This window comes from Pseudopodoces humilis, chromosome 3, assembly GCF_049639895.1.
Source record: "Pseudopodoces humilis isolate 2021_Gansu_Grassland_sample_001 chromosome 3, ASM4963989v1, whole genome shotgun sequence".
In the NCBI taxonomy this organism is placed as follows: Eukaryota; Metazoa; Chordata; class Aves; order Passeriformes; family Paridae; genus Pseudopodoces; species Pseudopodoces humilis.
Window position 1 is genome coordinate 34089614 of NC_142202.1, and position 19455 is coordinate 34109068.

Genomic DNA, 19455 nt, shown 5'->3' on the forward strand with positions numbered 1-19455 from the left:
AGCCTTCCATGAGAGGAAGTTCTGATGGGGGATTAAATAGTTATCTGTGCCCTTACTTGCACACTGGACATGTACAAATATTAAGGCAAATAAAGTCAACATGAATCAATTAGCACTTCAAGCACTGAGTGGCTGTTGAAAGTAAAACAGATTTAACTCTCCTTTGTATTACAACCTGGAATGAATACTTTCATCAGCCTTAGTTTATAAATATTTAAAGAAAAAAAAGTTTTTGAGGTAACTCAAGAGAACCATTTCCACTGTAACACTTATTTTCTTTACAAAATTCTTTGAACAACAGCCCTTAATGTCATTCGTACTTCCATCACTAGTATCTCCTCTTTCCAGGTGCTTCCTGGAAATAAAATCTGCCATTGCACCCCATTTTATTCTTCCTGAAAGCTAGGATTCTGCTGTCCCAAGGCGATCAGCCTTCCAGTGGAGTTTTCTCTGGGGTTACACCCCAAAGGTACTGATGCATAATCTGGCTTCAGCTTTTAGCCATCCAGCACTTCATTAGGGGATAAAACACCCTTCAAGCAATTACTTTCCTATGGAAAAACTTCAGAACGTTCTATTTAGCAATGAGCTGTAGCTCCTCTGAAATTTCCCCTTTGTTTGCAAGAAAATTGCAGCTCTATGCCCCCACAGCTGTTCATCTACCACCATGATTCATCCCATCTCTCACAGGCCCCTCCTGCCCTTCTCTGGCACTACTACTACTATTCTGTCCCTCTCAGATCTATGTGCAAACATCTACAAATCTTTTCCACTCATCCTTCACACGTGTGGCAAACACATAAAGTCTATCTTCTTTCCTTCATTATAAACCCATCCTTGAGCTGGTGCCTTAACACCATTCCCCAGCATATTCCTTTTCTCAGGCTCTAAACAGTCACAATGTCTGGTTTTGCTTCCATTTCCTTCTATGTTCTTCAAATTTCTCAGCTCCCACTCCTTGTTACACAGTATGCTCACGCTCCTTTTTAAACTGCTCCTTGGGGCCACTGGTCAGCACTGGAGAACTATGCACTGAATCCAAGTTATAAAAAAAAGAGTAAAAGGTTTCAACACATAATTAAAACTCTTTTAAAGTAAAAAGTCACTGGAAAATTGCAAACCTTTAGGAAGTTATTAAATCTAATGCCAATTGTCTTTTGCTATTGCTTGCTTTCTTCCTAAGCACAGACAAATGAGGATATTTTAGCTGAGGTATAAATAAAATAGGCGCTAAAAACTAATAAAAATCGGCTAATACTAAATTTTCATCTGTTCTAGTTTTCATACCGAAAAATATACATATATATAAGTATAAATTACAGAAATGTGTTAAAACCCTATTAAGCAATCTTCACTAGCATTCCATCAGTCAATTCCATTTCACAGTATTTTTCAAATACTCTTGCACACTACAAAAAGATTTTCCATCTGTACTCTATTCCAATTTTGAAAATTTGACCTTCTACCCCATTTTCTGAGCTATTCACTGTGCTATACTTCTGTGCAATGTGAATATAAAAAAATATTGCTAAACTTCCCTCCCCTCTCCTTTTGGACCATATTTATAGTTATTCAAGTACAAAATACAGAGAGAAAATAATTACTAACTGACTCACAGGTCTCAATTTACTGCCACTTTCACATTTTAAACATTTGACTTTTTTTTTTTTTTTTCAAGCTTTCATTCAGTCATGAATACTTTCCCAAGGAGAAAAATGAATATTCAAATGCATGCAATTGCTTCTCTATAATGATCAGTTCTGAGACAGAAAAATCATGGCCCCAGAACAATCTTCTTTCACAAGCTCAGTCTGTTATTAATACATTCATTCACTATGTACAAGCTATTAGCTAATAAATAATTTATGTCTTAAAATAACTGTAGTTTTTACTAATTGAAAAGTTTAATATCAGGTTCCACCATTCTGTAGTCTTCAAAGTTGCATCCATATATAAATTAACATACAGAAAAATAATCCATTGTCTAAAAGACTGCACATCAAAATAGTACTTCCATGTCTGCTTTTAAAAGAATAGGTTTGTCACTTTATTATACAAATTGAAACTTTATAGGGACATATACTCCTTAACCCAAGACTGTTAATGAAATAATTATTCAAAAATATGGTTTGTAACTGAGATTTCTGTACATTTTTGTACCTTTTTCAGACTATTATATAGGTTTTACCATCAGGTTTTCAGTGCTGTAATATGCAGGTTTCAAATACTGTGAAGCATGTTTACAGACAACAAGTATTTCAATTATAGAAACAGTCATATTACGAAAATAATTTTGTCTCAAATTTCAAAGTATCTGGGTAGTATCCCTTTAAATCTGATATGCTATTGTAAGCATCACACCATCTGTACAGTTAACTTTTTGCTTACAACAAATTTTAAGAAGTAATGACACATCTGAGGTGTGATCTGGTTTTATGAACTAAAGAGCAGCTTTCCCAAAGTTTAAGACAAATACAAAAAAAAAATATTGCACAGCTTAAAACACAATTGTTTACATTCTGACTTCAATACAGTACAACTTAACCATGAACATAAGGAATTACCAGTTTGTATTGTAAGTCCAATTACTTGTGCCAGAAGGTCAAACATAATTTTAAAATTAAAACTAGTATGTTTAAAATGTTAACTTGCTATAGGAATTCTAAACAAACCTTTAAAAAAATTTTGGAATCACTTTTGAGAGTCTGTAACTCCCACAAACCAACATTAAAAGTTCTGAGCAATACAGGTCATTCAACCCAGTATTCCCTCAAAAAGCTATCAGACAGTAAGCACATTGTGAAGTATACATTTTATTTAACATTCCTAAAATAAGCTGTATTTACATATTATATAAATGTATGAAGTCTTAATATAAAATAGAAAACTGCATTGACTGAGGAAATCACACTCCATATGGAGTTACTTACTGAAGACCATTTTTTTATGAAATTTTACAATAATTTATATAAATTATCTCTTCCAAATTAGATGATTTTTCTTCTTTTTACTAATTCACACAATTTTGATGACTTTACAAACAGTGGTGTACATTATAAACTTAAAAAAACAGTTACAGCATCTTCCGGCGCACAACTGGCTTTGGAAAATTAGACAGTCTTTTTTTGTTCTTTCTTAGGGTCTTTCCTGCTGCATCTGTAGTTTCTTTCTGTTTGGTTTTTGTTCCATCCACTGGACTTCCAAAAGGAGAGATGAATTTTATTTCGACTGGTGGAGGTGACCAAGAACCTTCTTTTGTGGTTCTGCAAAGAAGGATAGGCATCAAATCAATTTTTCATTATTAACAGTATTTAATCGAGGAAAAAAACAAATTCCAAAATCAATTTAAAAAAAAAAAATGCATGGGCCTCTTTGTCGATAGACTCAAGGCAGAAAAGGTTCATAAATAAGTCTTGTTTTCCCTTCATTCCCTTTACTCATTGTCTGGCCACGTCCCACCTTGGATGAGAAACTAAACTGGAAGAGTGTGGTTTCATACGGTGGAATAAGACAACCTAAGAGTATTGCAATGTCACCAGAGCAATAAGTATCCACCTCCTCTTTTCTATCCCTCTCTCTTCCATTTCCATTGGCAAACCAAAACCTTAAATGGGGAAAAAGTGCCTATTAGACCAGCAAGCTGGACAGGCTGACAGTGAGAGAAGACCTGCACAGCCAAGGGAGGAAGAAATAGGTACTTAACAGCTGAATCACCATCACATTAAGAAACGTCAATAACTGTTCAAAACTTATTTCATACTTGCTTGCTTTCTTCGTTTTTGATTTTGGAGTTCTACCTCTCTTCAATTTTTGCTTTCCCCCAGACTCTATGGATTTGGTATCCTCTTCCTCTTTAGCTGGAAGCTCCTATGTTATGACATGAAAAATGTTATTCATGAACAAGTTCTTAGACTTCTAAGGAATAATATTATTTTTTCTTTAAGAAATCATGCCAAAGTCATTTCCAAAAGTACCCTTTGTTCGCAAAAACAAACCTTCCACATCAAATTGTTTTACCATCCCAGAAGAAAAAATTCTGAAATTAACAGATAACACGCCAAGTAAGTTAAAGAGAGCAACCATGCCTTTTGTTAAAGGCAAATCAGTGTTTATCAATTCTTCATTTTACATAGATTCAAAACTGATTTTCGTAGCTAGTTTTCATGAAGAAAAACAATACAATTTTTAGCCGATTAATTTAAAGCTCTTTTTAGATATGTTTCCAATGAAAAAGGCAAAGCATTGCAAAGCACAATCTCAAAAAATGGTACAGAATTAAAATCAAGAACATGGGACAACTGGAGTTTTTACTTACTGCTTCTTTCACAATTCGGGAAATGCTAGATACATTTTTTCTCCTTGACCTCAAAAGAGGGGGTGAAAAGACAAATTGAGAAGACAAATCCGGGTCTAAGTCCTTAAACTGGACAGGATGGTCTGTTTTTCCAGCTGAAACGACAATCTATTGTTAGTGTGCATATATGTTATACGTGAGGGACAGTAATATTAAATTACAGCTGACAAATAAGAGCACAATAGCTTCCAAAATAAAGGTCCAATTAGCTTTATAAACACTTCATGCAAAAGCATTTTACCCCCTAGTAACCACCTCTTGGGATTCATTCTTTTACCATAAACAGTGAAACAAAACTAAGCCAGTGTAGTGATTTTACCTGCCCCTACATTATCAAATATATTACACTCCAGAGGCATCAACAGTCCTCACACATCTCAAAAAAATTTATCATGTACTCTAATTAGAAGACTGCTGTGTACACTAATTTCACTGACAAAGTATACACTCATGAAAAATAATCACAAACAGCTGCACAGTTTGTTGCAAGATGCAGCTCATCTGAACTTGAAAACTGAACAGAATTTGGAAGCACATATCCTTTATTTCTCTGTTGGGAGGGAAGGGATGGCGATCACATATTCACAAATAATCTCGTTTTCAAAATCTGACAGAAATTAAATTCCTTAAAAAATATATCTTAAATTTAATTTCATGGCTTAGATCAGCTTCATAATCTCTTTCTACCAGAACTCAGCAGGCAGTCACACAGACTTCAGCCAAAAGATGAACTGCCTCTTGGCAAATTTTTTCTTTTGCATACTTACATTCTTTTAAGATACTTAAAGCCACCCTCACAGTATGTTTTCTGTGGTTTAGAGAGAACATGCCCTATTTTGCATATAAACATATTGCACCTACCTTCAAATTTCTTTGTCAGCTTTGTCAGAGGAGGAGAGAAAAGGAAAGCCTCATTTTCCTCAACAGACTCTTTCTGATAGATGGCAGTCCTTCGGGATCTGGTTCTTGTAACACGATCTGTCAGAGCTCTTGATGTCTGATCCCGTCCTGAGGGATTTATGTCTTCAAGCAGCAAAGGACTGCCACCAGATCCTTGGGAGGTCTCCTCAGACACTGACCTCCTCTTCCTGCCCCGACGCCCTGTCCTTACTGTCATCCTGGGTGTGGTTGTCTCCTCACTTGGCTCTGCAGGAGTTTGCTCATGAGTATCCATTTTTTCTGGATTCTCGTGTGGCATTCTTCTAGTTCTTCTCTTAGGAGTACCAAGGACTTCTACTTTCACACCTGAATGTATGTCTTCCTGAGAAGAGGTAGACTCTGGGTCTGCCAAGAGGTTCTGTGCTGCCTTCCTAGCACTTCTTCTAGGCGTGACAGGAAGTTTAAATTCTGTTTGAGGAAGTGATGATTTAGACACATCAAGATCAGAATTTTCTGAAACTTCTGATGAACTAATCTTTCTTCTTCTGCCTCTTTTACTTTGCACAGGTAAAAGGAGTTGGTCACTAAGCTGCACCTGTTGATCCTTGGCAGTATCTTCAGTAAACTGTAAATTAAAGCTTTTCAGTTTTCTTGCACTTCTACTAGGACTGACTGCTGTTTTTACTTTATGATCAGTGTCAATCTTGCCAGTTTCTGGATTTCCAGCTAAACTTTTTCCTCCTTTAGTCCTTCTGGAAGTGAAAGAAGCAATAATGCTGCCTTCAGCAAGAGGCGTTTCCTCATTAGCCTCTTCTTGGAGTTCAGATGCAGCTTCCTTTGCTCTCCTTAATCCTCTTCTGGGAGTAACAAGCCCTGTACTGTCAGACAATGTTTGCCCATCAGAATGGCTGCTTTCTGTTTTTTCTAAATTGGACAGTTTAGGTTTCCTACCTCTCCTAGGAGTAACAGGCATCACAGGTATTTGCTCCTCTTGAGCATTTTCCTCTGTTTGGAGTCTGAGAGTCTCAGATGCTTCTTTTGTTCGCCTGGTACTTCTCCGGGGAGACAGTCCAAGCAGAGCTGGGCTGTCTGTCTTCAACAGCTGCTGAGTGCCTGCTGACAGAACACTCAGACTTCTATTCAGCTGTCCTCTTGTGCGTGTTCTAGGAGCAATACCATAATGATGTCTGCTGGTTTCCTCTCCCTCTGCTTCTAGCACAGGCGTTAAGGGAGTTTTTGCCTTCTGGAATCTAGTTACCTTTCTACCTATGGTTTCATGAATAGATTGTTCTACAACTTCAGATGTAAATTCTTTACTTCTCGTGTCTTTGATTGCATCCAGTAAGTTCTCAGCAATGGCAACCTTAATAGGTTCAGGCACATATGGGAGTGACTCTGCAATATTTTGAGGTTCCTGATCACCAGTTACAGTGGACACTGAGTTTGTAACATGTTCCTGGCTTTCAGTATTTCCTAAATTAGTCACAGGCTTTTCTTCTCTTGTTGTGTCATCTGGTTTAGAAGCTTCTACTGATGTAGGGTCTCCCATCTCTGCTTCCCCTTCTTCTCCTTCCAAAACTAAGGTAAAATTACTCTGAGATAGAAAAAGGTCTCCATCTCCCTCAGCTGCATCACATTCACTGTCTTTGTTATCACGCAAATCACATGCAAACTGTTGCTCTATATTTTCATAGCTATAATGAAGATCACTTGATGGATCTAGCACACTATATGGTGATGTTTCAGGTGCTGGTTCTGGGGTATCTTCTATAACCTGAAGTTAAAAAATGTCTGTTAATACTTTATTCAATACCAAACAGACTCATTTCACACTGAGCCAGATGAAACTGAGGACAGTTCCCTTAAGATCACCCCTGAATATAAAACAATGTGCTTTTGTACTACAGCTGAGAGTTTATGCATTTAAGACACAGGGATCAGAGCAGTCCCTGTGTGCAATTCACATGCTCTGTTTGTGATATTGCTGTTCAGAAATTTGCCACCGCCCATGACCAGGAGCAGTTTTCCAACACAGGGTGTGTACACAACCAGCAGTGACCATCACATTGCAGTGCCCTCTGCACTGCTCCACAGCCCGAGTGACCCACTCTGCCTCCAACAGGGTAAAATACAATTGGGTCCCCAATAAAAAAAAGCTTCAGTCATGCTAGTTCTGACTGCAGCACTTAGACTGGCCAGGTATTGTCCTGATAGGACATTTGTGGTTGGGTTCTTTTCCCCCTTGGACTGAGATTGATAAGAGAGAGGGAGTTTTTTCTTGTTTGGACTTGGTTATTTATTCTTCTTTTATCTGCATTACATGCATACAAGGTACAAGGAGCTATGTGCACTAAGATAGAAAGGTGCAAAATGGCTAACAAAGATCCTCCTCAAGGTTTTCTGTATGTCCATTTACCCAATTAACAAATGTTAAGTAAATTATTTTTCTTAGTGACCCACTGACCCAACACCTGTGTGCTGCACTGTGGTATTCTCTAGCTAATTACTTACTACTACCCAAAAACCTCTAGAAGAAGATGAAGGAAAAGAGACAACACTCTAAATGTTCCATTTTGTCTTCTGTTCTCTAAACTAGTTTAAACTCCAAACTTTTTCACCCAGTGACTTAAGAAAACTCTCTAATTTACACACTTGCACTCCTACTTTTTCTATTTAACTTTAACAGTTGTTTTCACAGTGTTATATGAAATTCATTGTTTTCTTGGATGTCAGAGCCAGGTATCAGAGATAAGGGCACACACTCTGTGCCTCTGACTCCAACAAGGTATCACATCCCACAGCTCAACACTGCACTCTGAGGAGTCACTTGGATTACATGAGATAACACATACTTTCTAAATGCCTCCATCTCTTGAAGAAATATCTTGACACCAAAATGAGCTCATTACTGGGAATTATGTTTGTGTGAAGAAGGAACAAACAGTAAAGGACCTGAACACTTACATTATTCTGAGTTTGGTTCTCACATCTTTTTGTCATTTGGTAAATGATTACTAGTACAAAGAAGCTGCACTCCTGTCACTTTCTTATTGTCTTTAACATTAAAACTATTTTTTTAAAGTAAAATAAAAAAGTTTGAATTCAAGTAAATAAAATTAATGCCTAGCTGTTTTAAAAAATAGTTTAGGCTTTTATTTTTGTTTTGTTTCCTGTCAAAGGCCTAAGTCTTGACAGGTTCCATTCATGTTATAGGAACAGAAAATGCAGAAGAGAAAACATATCTGTCCTTAAAACATGGAGGTTTTTAAATTGTGTTAAGCAGCTCAGGAAACAGACACATTTTTGTTTCCTAATTGTCAGCTGTGGTTGTAGTTTCAGCTGCAACTACACACAAAAAACGCCAGCCAAGGAAAGCATTCATTCATAAGGTTCAGGATATCTAAAAAAGGACTTAAAACATAGAGGTAATTTTAAAAGCCTAGGGCACTTGTGAAAACTCATCATTAACTGCTGCACTCATTAGTAATTAAATCTTTTGAAGACATTTGAAAAATCTGCAACCTGTTTTCTATTTTGTAGAAAATGGGAAAATAGTTTACTTACATTAATTTCCTCAGTTTTTGGTGGACTGTTAGAAACAGGGACTTCTTCAACTTCAGCTGCTTCAAGGTTACGTTCTTCAGGTAAATCCACACACTTGCCCTCAAGGCAATTTTCGGATGGAGTACTGACCATGTCCTCACTGTCAAGGATACTTACCACCGCTGGAAGAGATTTATGTAATTTTACCATAACCTTTTCATAAATGACATAAGTTTAAGCAAAAAGAAGTAACAGAGCTACTAAGAACAACAATATGGTTCTCCATCCTGCCACATATGTTGGGCTTTCTCCAAAACAAGAACTATTGTGCTGATTTTGGCTGGGATGGAGTTAATTTTCATGGGTATCGGGGTGTGTTTTGGATTTGTGCTGAAGGCAATGTTGGTAACAGGGATGTTTTAGTTGCTGCTGAGCAGCATCTACAAAGAGACAAGGCCTTTTCTGCTTCTTACACCATGCCAGCAGTGGGTGGGCTGGGAGTGCACAAGATGGGAGGGGACACAGCCAGGACAGCTGACCTCAAGTGACATCCCATAAAATATGGCATCATGTTCAGCAAAAAAGGCAGGTGGAAGAAGGAAGAAGCAGGAGATATTTGAAGTTACGGTGTTTGTCTTCCTATGACCCATCTTCCTGTTTTCCCAGAGATGGCTGAATACTTGCCTGACAACGGGAGGTGGTGAATGAATTCTTTGTTTTACCCGACTTCCATGCCTTCTCTATTAAGGTGTCTCTATCTCAACCCATGACTTTTCTCACCTATTGCTCTCCGATTCTCTCCCCCATTCACCCAGGGGAAATGAGTGAGTGGCTCTGTGGGGCTTAGTTGTCGACTGGGTTTAAACTGTGACAGACTGTGACTACAGACTGCATTTAGCATGCAGCCCCACAGCAAGAAAGAAGGAGGACAAAATCATCTGTCAAGTCCATAGAGGAGGAAAAAAGAGGAAAATGTGACTGGAAAGACACCCTGGTAGATAGTTGCTTCAGTCTGAATACTGAGGATGTACCATCTTTTAGAGTAGTAAATCAAGCAGCAGATCCCATGGCACACAAATTGGTAGTGGTGTACAACATTAAAATAAATACTGATCTCTCCTTATAATACTCTAAGTTCTACCAGCATCACAATATTTTGATGAAGAATGGAAAGATTCACTGTGCACAAGGACTTCCTTTAAGGAGAGGGTGTTTTCTCTAATGAAAGTCAGCACTAACATGCTACTATATCAATCTGAGACACCTACAGTGGTATGGCAAATTACACATTTCATTTGAGGAGATCTGTTACCCTAATACACAGAACATTTCCAACATACATTCACTGTCTGCCTCCGGCGATTCAGCGAGTTGTGGGTTTGCTGCAACCAGTATAGCTTTTTCTTCTGATGAAGAAGTCATTTCAGACTTCTGGTAGGTTGTTTCACTTCATGAAAAGAAAGACAGAAATTTATCATAAAGCTTGAAAACAAACCTCTAAGAACTTCATGAGTTACTTTCTCACTGTAAAATCTTCATGTTTCAAACCACAAAAAAATACAATAAAAATTAGAAATTCCTCTATCAACATATTCAATTTGACTCAATTTGTAATTCACTTTGTAACTCATTTTATGCAACGAATCAAGTACTTAACATTCTTTCCAGCTATCCAAAACTAGATAATAGCAGGGGTGTATTACAGAATAATGTATTATTTCTCTTTTGTAGAAAGAGGGCAACTACAGTAACAGAGGCTCAGAACCAACTGAACAAAAGTCTGTACAGGTAAAAGTTACCACTTGAAATTAAGGGTTCTCTCATTGCTGACATTATCTTTACTTATCTTTATCTGACACTATATTTATCACTCAGCAGTTGCAGCTTTTAAAGTATGTGGGGAGAAAACAGCTTCCCTTTCCATAAACAAATAGATGCTAGTTGAGCACACACAGAAAACTGAAATTAAGTGTAAAAAATACTGTCAGCAAGCATTCAAACTCCAAAATAAACACAATGAAATTACAGGAATCTCAGGATACATTTTTAGCTACACAATTTTCAGAAAAAAAACAGGGTTTATGTTCACAGTCTGCTTAGTAACTCTCATAAGGTCTGTATGGGACTGTTGAATGAAGTCTTAATCATCATACTTTGGGGTCTGCAATGATTTGAGAAAAAAGGCTCAAGTTGACAGCTAGTCAATGTGCATTACATTCATGCCAGATTACTTTTGGTCACAGACAGAATGAATAGACAGGCCCTTACATATAAGAACACAGGAAAGAACTAATCCCAGGTCAAAATCAGTTTTCAAACACAGAAAAGCCAGCAGCTATATGTTATGTGAACCCAAAGATTTATCTACTTCATAAGCTCACCCTTCATTTCCAGCACCAGAAGTTGCAGCCTCAGCAGCTTTAAACACCAACTTATGCACAGGAAGGGTATGACATTCAGCTTTTGATTCTTCCACAAATCCTACAAAAATGAAGAGCTGGATGACTTCCCTGTTGCACTCAACATCCCTTCTTTTAAACGGCTCATACGAGTTTAAAGTGATCCTTTATGCATTTCATCTAGGACAGGGACTTAACAAAATAACAATACCAAGACTTCAAATGCATAGACGGCCTGTTCTTTCCAGCAGGACAAGTAGCCTGATGCATAATTTCAACATGAAACAAATAATTAAACATGAAACAATGTAAAAACTCCTGCAAATTATAGAAGTACCCCTAAAACATAACCAGAAGCCCAAGCTTTAAACATGTATCCCTTTCAAAACTCCCATACTGTTGCCTTTCAGCTGCAAATATGCTCAAAAAATGTCAGCCAAGGAAAGTATATATTCATAAGTCTAGGACACCTTAAAAAGGACTTAAAACATAGAGGTAATTTTAAAAGCCTAGGGCACCTGTGAAAACTCATCATTAACTGCTGCACTCATCAGTAATTCAATCTTTTGAAGATATTTGAAAAATTCAGGATTTTAGGTTATCACAGGACAAAACATACCAGCTTCTTTTCTTCGTCCTGAAGGATCTAGTTGTTTCATTTGGAAAGCTTTATCTTCAACCATTTCACTTTCTTCCTCTTTCTCCATTTCTTGAACATCAACAGTTTCTTCAGTGGAAGAATTAGCTGGTTTAGCAGCTATAAAGATGACATCATCCTCAAAATCACCAGGTGATTTTGCATCATGATACTCCAAAGTAGTCTGGTCTGATCTGACAGAGAAATTACTATTTTCCTTGCTGACATCCACCTTCTCCAAATCATCTCCAGGCATGCTTTCTAAAGACTCCTGTAATTCAGCATGATCATACCCAGGATTGCTCAGAGTAAACAGAGCTGGTTTAGTTCTACTTTCAGACCAAGCATCCTCCACCAAACCATGATGATGCTCAGATGAAGCTCCAAATAGTGCTTTATCATCTTCTGTCACCTGAAATAAAAGTTCAGATCAACAACATGAGTCTGTGCCTTTTGTCAAAGCTAAACAAAAAAACCCAACAAATACTGATATTTCTAAGTTACACATGTCCCCTTAGTGAGGCAATGAAAAATTAATTCTCATTCTAGCACTATCTTAGATTTAAGGCTGAATGTACAAATTAATCAAACTTTAGATTGTTTATTGAGTTTCCACGACAATGAAGAATTAATCTTAAACCAGTCTTGCTCATAATGTTATCTCAAGGATCTCCACTGGGTTTACTAATGTGTTTTCAGGAAGACAAAGCTTTGCCTAATAAAATCCTAACTCAAGATTTCTCTATTCTATGCTTGCCCTTTCAACACATATGCACTACTAAAACATGCTGGTGTTCAACTATTCCTGTGGCATGGAACAAGTAAACTAATTTGGCCACAGTGCCACTATTAGTAAGAATTTCATACAGGAAGGAGCACATCTTGTTACAATTGAGTAGTTCCTTGTAACATACATGAGCTACTCACACATGGGATAGCAGCACATGCCCCTGTTGTACCTCTGATTTGGGCACCTTATGCTGACAACTGCCGGATGGGCTGAACCACAGAATCCAGCTACACAGCTGCAGGAGCAGAAGGGATCACAGCTGGTCAGATGGACCCACTGTACGTGAAAACTACAGGGATGCTATCCCTGATGGATGGCAAGAAGCAAACCTGAGAACTTTAGCGCTGAGAGAACAAAACACTAAAGTTGTCTTCACCAAGAGTCTCTTTTTACATTTAAGTAAACCAAACACTGCAAAAAGACAGGTTGAAAGTCAATGCACCTTTATGACATTAGTTACTTTCTCAGACGTTCAATTTGCAAAATTTAACAAACCCAAACAAGAGGCTCCATCTATATTCCTTACTTTCCTGTAACACTACCATTTGAAAAGGTACAGCTGAAAGGTGAACTAACATTCCGAACAACCAGAGGTCCTAACAACATCTGAACAAAACCCACAAAGGTCTCTGATGTTTGTTATGATTATGTTCCTGCAAGAACAGGATGTCTAGCGTAACACAATTTTTTTTTTTTACAAATTCTGCCATTCTGATTCACAATCCAGATTCTGAGTATAAAGTGTTTTGGCAAACTTTAAAGTCTAAATTAAATCACAGCACTACCTGCAAAACTCACAAACTGCAGCCCAGCTTACCCCAACAGTCCACTTAGCATGTGAGCTCTCTTCCCTGAAAGATATTCTAGGCTCCTTTGCTCGTAGAGGAGGAGTAACTGATCGTCCTGGGGATGCAGAGGGAGTTGCTAGGGGTGTAGTGCGAAGGCTGGACCTGAGAATAGACTGAGGAGTAAACCCAGGAAAACCAGAAGTTGTGGCCAAAACTTTAGCTCTCTAGGAAAAGAAATAAAAACACTTAATTTAAGACCAGTTAAATCTTCAAAACAGAAGACTCTACTTAAATTACAAAAATTAAATTAGCTTAAATTACAAACTGGGTTTATAGTAGCAGAAAGTTTTGCGTCTGCACCGTTCTTCCAAAAGTATCAACATTCCAAGGATAAAAATGCATGCTTTTTGTATTTCCCTTGGTTCATCTTTGTAATGCCAACAAAACAGAAGATATTTTGCAAAATTACTTCTTCAGGAAATAAGCATCTTGTTTTCTGCAAGGTTATCTCCTATTCCACTAGTTTTTGCAATTCCTACACTGCTCTTATAAAAGGCACACAACTTCAACTTTACTCTGCACAACAGCGTTTTCAGTTGCTGCATCTGAAAGCAATTCTGCAAAGCAACAGCCACAGCTTTTTTTTCACTAGTTAATCAGTTGCACACAAAAGGAAGTGACATGGCTGCAAAAATACCTACACATCTTCATGCAGAAGCATTCAGCTCTTCTTATTTCAGATTATCTTACAGTATTGAAAGGTTTTCGAAAGAGGAGGATGAAGCTAGTTCATTGGTATGGATGGTACTCCATAAGAAGGAGGTGGAAAAATGGAATTGATCCATACAATGAAAATAAATTTAGTACACAAAGCTATGGGACAAGTTCTCCACTGCAATCATCTGAGAACAAAAGTTTCCTGCTTAAAAACTGTTCCCAGCTTACCACTTCCAAAAGGGCTGTGTATACAATAACCACATGCATAATGAAAATTTCAATCCAGAAGCATTTCTACTTTGGCGATTTCACTTAAAACAAACCACATACATTTTTCATTAGGTCGGCTGCTACTGACTTTTTAAAATACAAACCTTGACCACAAGAGGAGTTTCCAGTAAATTCAACTCTGATGCCCTTCGCAGATTCTTTTGGGAGCTGGAGCGATGTGTATTTGATCTCAGGGGGCTGGATGTCACAGAAGAAGTAGAAGCCCTGCATGGGGACTGCCAGTTCCCCTCCTGTGCCTCAGCACGGGAAGGAACAGGACGAACCACCAAATCCAGCAACCTGTTAAAATACACATTTTAAACTAGGAACACCAATAAATAAATGAAACAAAGCATGCTGCAATCATGTCAGATACTGCAGAACAAGAACACTGGATGAACTGGAAGAAATACAATCTCACTGCTGGGGGTGATCTATCAGTCCCACAAACAAGTGACATGGCACTTTGGGGCATTTTTTCATTATTTCTTTACATTTCATACCTAACTTCCTAAATCCCTGTCTCTGACATAAGAATACCCCAATTTTAAGTAGCACAAGTGACCTAATTCTCAGCAGTGCAGAAAACTCATCTACATTTCAATGCAGGGACCATTTCAAATTGTCCACCTAATTTTGTCCCCAAGTTGACTTTTTCTTTGAGATACAAAACTAAATGCAACAGGATCCTTGGCAAACCAAAAAAGCATACACACATGCACATGTATATATATGATACACAATACTATTTTGAAATATAAAGTCTGTAGTTCTACTATACCTTGAACACTTTTGAGAAAGTTTTGTAATAGGTGTCCCAAGAAATGCATCAGGCAACTCAGCAGCAGGGAGAGGATGAGTACTGACTGCTGGCTCTGTAGTTCTAGGACTAGACAAGAAAATTAAAATGTAACTGATTTTCATTCCCTCAAAGTCCAGCCATACCAGAATTAAAGTTTATTTAACCACATTCCATGTAGGACAATCACCTAACAATTAAGAGCCAATTCTCCACTCTTTGTTATTCTGCTTATTTTTAAATAACCAAGCAGGAACTGGTATGTGATCACACAAGTCTATAAAAGTTGGTACACCAACAGCTTTATGATAGTGACAAACAGTTTGACTTTCAGCTGTCTTAAGCACTATAAACACATTTGCCATAATATAAACACATGTATTTGTACAGAAGATTATCATAGCAGAAAAACTCTCCCAACACTACTTATAATGAATTGATTCTTAGATGTTATATACTGTATGTGCAAAAAAGCAAAACGAAGCTTTATTCATGTGCACCTTCCCACCAAAAACTTAACAGAATTCAAATTGAATTCTCCTTCTCTCCCCCTACCACTCACTCACTCCCTCTTCACCTCCCTCTCCAAACACGTAGATCAAGACTCATTTTAATGAAAAGCTGCTTACCTATCACATAGTGAGATATTTGTTTTCTGCTCATTTCCTAACCATACTTCGCCAATTTTGGACAACACTTTACTGATGAAAGTTGCTCTTGTATGTACATTTCCTGCATTAGCTTGCCTTGTTGCTGTGGATAAAGGCTTTGGCCTTGGGACTGTAAAGCAAGAGAGAAGAGTATCAGCCTTGTGTAATCCAAGTGATGGCCAGCTGCACATCGTGTTTCCCTTCTCTAAAATTACCTTCTCTTAAGACCGACGAAGGCAAACGGTACGGCTTGGCTCGCTCTACTGCCAGCTTCCTTTGAACTGTGGGAAGGATCTTGCCATATTGGTCTAACAGAGAATTTCTGGCAACTGCTCTCTCCCTCAAGCGAGGATCACGATCATTCTGACAAAGGAAACGTGTAAAGCAAGAAGTTCACAATTTACCAGAAGTTCATTGCACACAACTATCTGCTCTTTCTAACTAGGGACTAAATTTGCTCTATAGACAAAGGAGAACAAATGCACTGCATAGAGCCACAGCAAGCTCCACCCAGGAGCACACACCAATTTCACCTGGTAGTTTTGCATAAGTGCAGTGAAGACTAGTTAAAAAAATTAAAAAACCCCGAACTCCAAACTTCACAACTAAAACCCATATGGCAATTATTACTTGTGAAGCAGCTAGACTGCTCTCAAGTAAAATCAAGACAAGAAGACGTAACATACAACGTACTTGTTTCTGTGAAATCAAGACTAACACAAAAAAACTTCCATAAATAAACCACACATAAGAGAGGGATCTGAGGAACTAAATGAAAAGCCAAGATACCTATTTCTTTCCTCAGATGAAAACAAACTTTGTTAACTGGATTCAACCAAGGTGTGTGACATTTAATTCATAATTTCACAGCAGAATGTCTACCCTTACCGTCAGACTGGCCTTCATGGACTGATTCAGCTGGAGTGCTGGGATGTAGTTGGCACGCTGCAGATGGTGGACTAAGAGGAATTCACGGTTCTGGACACCAGATTTGGCCTGTAAAAACTTCTCCAAACACTCCTGTGAGAAATAACACATTTCATGCATCTATTACGATTCTGCCTCTTCTCTTGCCAAAGAGAAAATTAAGACTTTTTTGTTTCTTCTCCAAACTCACTTTTTCTGTGTCTGTGAAGGGCAGCTTCAGCAAATCCTCCATGAGCCCCATCTCCTGACAGATTTCATACATGTGCTTTAGCAGCTCTTCTATGTTTAACTTCGTGGTGTGCTGCTGCAGCAGACTCCAAGCCTCCACCATGCACCTGCAGTTCAGGTTTTGGACATGGAAAGGAATGGGAACACTGGAGCCAGAGAGATGCCCCACAGTGATGCGATTCATTCAAAGATCAAAGGAAATGGACGGGAGCCCCATTTGGATCATCACTCCTCCACATTTCCCAATATCTGAGTGCCAAAACAATGGGAGACTCCCTTACCTGTTGGACAACAACACGGTGAGGAACAGCCGCACTTCACTGCTGCTGGACATCGACGGCTTCATCATCTGGATGTACCTGAGGGCTCGCCTGTGCTCTCCCTGGCACATGAGGGACTGAATTATCCTCATGTGTTGCCATGACACTGTCTTGATTGTAGCCGGATGGAAGAGCAGGGCCAGGGAATTCTGGACAAGTTGAGAGCAGCTGAATTACCGCAGAAACTCACACCCGTGCAACAAACACAGACAAAACTTCCTGCAGCAAGGCTGGATGTGGGTTAGACAAACTTTGATGTCTCACTAATAAAACACTCGATCCAAGGCTTATCAGGAAAAATTCTTCAGTATTTGCAGGAAAAAAAAAAATCAGCCACCCTGAACTAAGTGAATGTTTTAGGAGGAGCAATTCAGATTTTGCTAAGTTCACAGAACTCTGTGTACAGACATCGCTTTTAATAAACACATTACTAGAGAACTTACGCTATAAAATAAATTGGTTGTATGGACACAATGACAAGAACAACAATCAGTATCAGGAAGAATAGCTATTAGGTCAAAAAGTCACTTTTCAGCTACAGTCTTTTGTCTCAAATCTTCCTGCTACCATCACAGTTTCCACGCTTCAAGTACTCAAAACACTCTTTTAGAAACAGTGCCCAACCAGTCTGCTGAAAACCTAACCACAGGCAGCTATGAAAATTCAAATATTAAGCATTATTAAAGTTGATTACACCGTTGTTTTAAGCAATTTCTGTTAAAGTAGTTAAAGCAAAATTTCAAATCATAACTTATTGCTGAAGATGTCAGAGCAGTGTTACAAAAAAGCTTCTAATGCTCCAACAAATTCTAAGTACCAATTTTTAAAAGTAATTTTATTGACTACAGCTCTGCAGGGCAATGTGTGTCTAACTCAACTGTTTCATACTTACTTCATAATCATTGTGATCTAGGAGCCAAAACCCTTGAATCAGCTTAACAAGACCCCAAGGGATAGCAAAGGCAGTTGGAAAGGAGTCAATTGAAGTTTCTGTTTTATTTGGAAAGGAATGCATTATATCCAGCAGCAAGTAAATTGTCTGAGAGTATCTCATTAAGGTGAATAAATTGCTGAGACCAAAGAGTTATATCACACAACATTTAGCAAACTAAAATAGTAATATGAAAATCATAGGAAGCAGAAAATCCTAATGTATTGATCTTGCCCTTTTAAGCTATTACAACTTATTATATCAATAGTCAGGTCCTAATCACAAAATTGCAATCTGAATAAACTTCCAGAAAGAAACCCTTGTGGATTTCTGTAAGGCAATCAAAAAGGCAGATACTGGGCATTTGTAACTGCTGTTATAAACTCAGGCTTCTGCTTCCATCAGTGGAGCTACCAGTTGGACACTCAACACACTTGAACATCCAATGCTTAATTATTAAAGAAAACAAGTTCTACAGCTGTTTTGTTTTCTTCATTTCCTGACTCACAAAACAACAGAAACTATGGTGCCCTTACAATGTAACTTAGCACTGACTGATTGAAACTGTGTTTAAAACTGCATGTGGATCCTTCGCTCTAAGTGGCATCTTCCCTTTCTGACACCCCCTGTCAGGGACGTGTCTGAGTAAGGCAGCTTGGAACTACAACTATTTTTAACTCCTTTGCTCTCCAGGCTCCCATCTTAGCCAACAAACAACAAAGGTAAGTCTGTAGGTTCCAGCAGCCTAAAAACCAGGCTTCTACCCAGTGACTGTTCTCAACCCTCTCTTTATTATTCTGTGGGCTTGTACTTTTTGTACACAAAAAAGCAAACACTATTAGCTGGGCTGGGAAACAAATTATTTTGGCAAAATATCAGCTACTGGAAAACCACTGTTACAAACCCTTTTCCTCTGAAACAGCCCATTTTAGGGCATCATTCTAACAAGCAGTCATATGCTACATACACTTAAAAAACTAGTACCTGTGTTAAAATTTGAGAAGAACTAAGAGAGGTTTTTCTCTTGAATACGACTTAGCATGTTTTATCATGTGAGAAAAGACTTTGCAACAAAACACTTTAAAATAGAACTAAGAAAAATTCTAATCCGGAAGGAAATTAAGCATTGTTTCTACCTAGGAATAAATTTTATTCTAAATGTGTTCACTCACACTGTGTTTGAGGCATTAAATAAAAGCATTGTTAACCACATACGTGACAGA

General features: G+C 38.1%; 1 protein-coding gene across 3 annotated transcripts in view; it reads right to left on the reverse strand.

The window, feature by feature from the left end:
• Positions 1–1882: 1882 nt before the first annotated feature.
• Positions 1883–19455, reverse strand: part of LOC102108229 (protein ELYS) — a 41713-nt gene continuing 24140 nt past the window's right edge. For all 3 annotated transcript variants that reach the window (XM_014255978.2, XM_088052686.1, XM_088052685.1), the window contains exons 20-36: positions 18194–18340; positions 17263–17450; positions 16944–17088; positions 16715–16846; positions 16042–16189; positions 15806–15956; positions 15159–15266; positions 14482–14677; positions 13420–13614; positions 11795–12224; positions 11158–11257; positions 10117–10223; positions 8798–8958; positions 5216–7007; positions 4316–4449; positions 3761–3867; positions 1883–3263 (exon numbers count right to left, since the gene is read on the reverse strand). In XM_014255978.2, coding sequence (XP_014111453.2) covers positions 3074–3263; positions 3761–3867; positions 4316–4449; positions 5216–7007; positions 8798–8958; positions 10117–10223; positions 11158–11257; positions 11795–12224; positions 13420–13614; positions 14482–14677; positions 15159–15266; positions 15806–15956; positions 16042–16189; positions 16715–16846; positions 16944–17088; positions 17263–17450; positions 18194–18340 — 4431 coding nt within the window. In that variant the 3' untranslated portion in view covers positions 1883–3073. The remainder of the gene's footprint in view (positions 3264–3760; positions 3868–4315; positions 4450–5215; positions 7008–8797; positions 8959–10116; positions 10224–11157; positions 11258–11794; positions 12225–13419; positions 13615–14481; positions 14678–15158; positions 15267–15805; positions 15957–16041; positions 16190–16714; positions 16847–16943; positions 17089–17262; positions 17451–18193; positions 18341–19455) is intronic.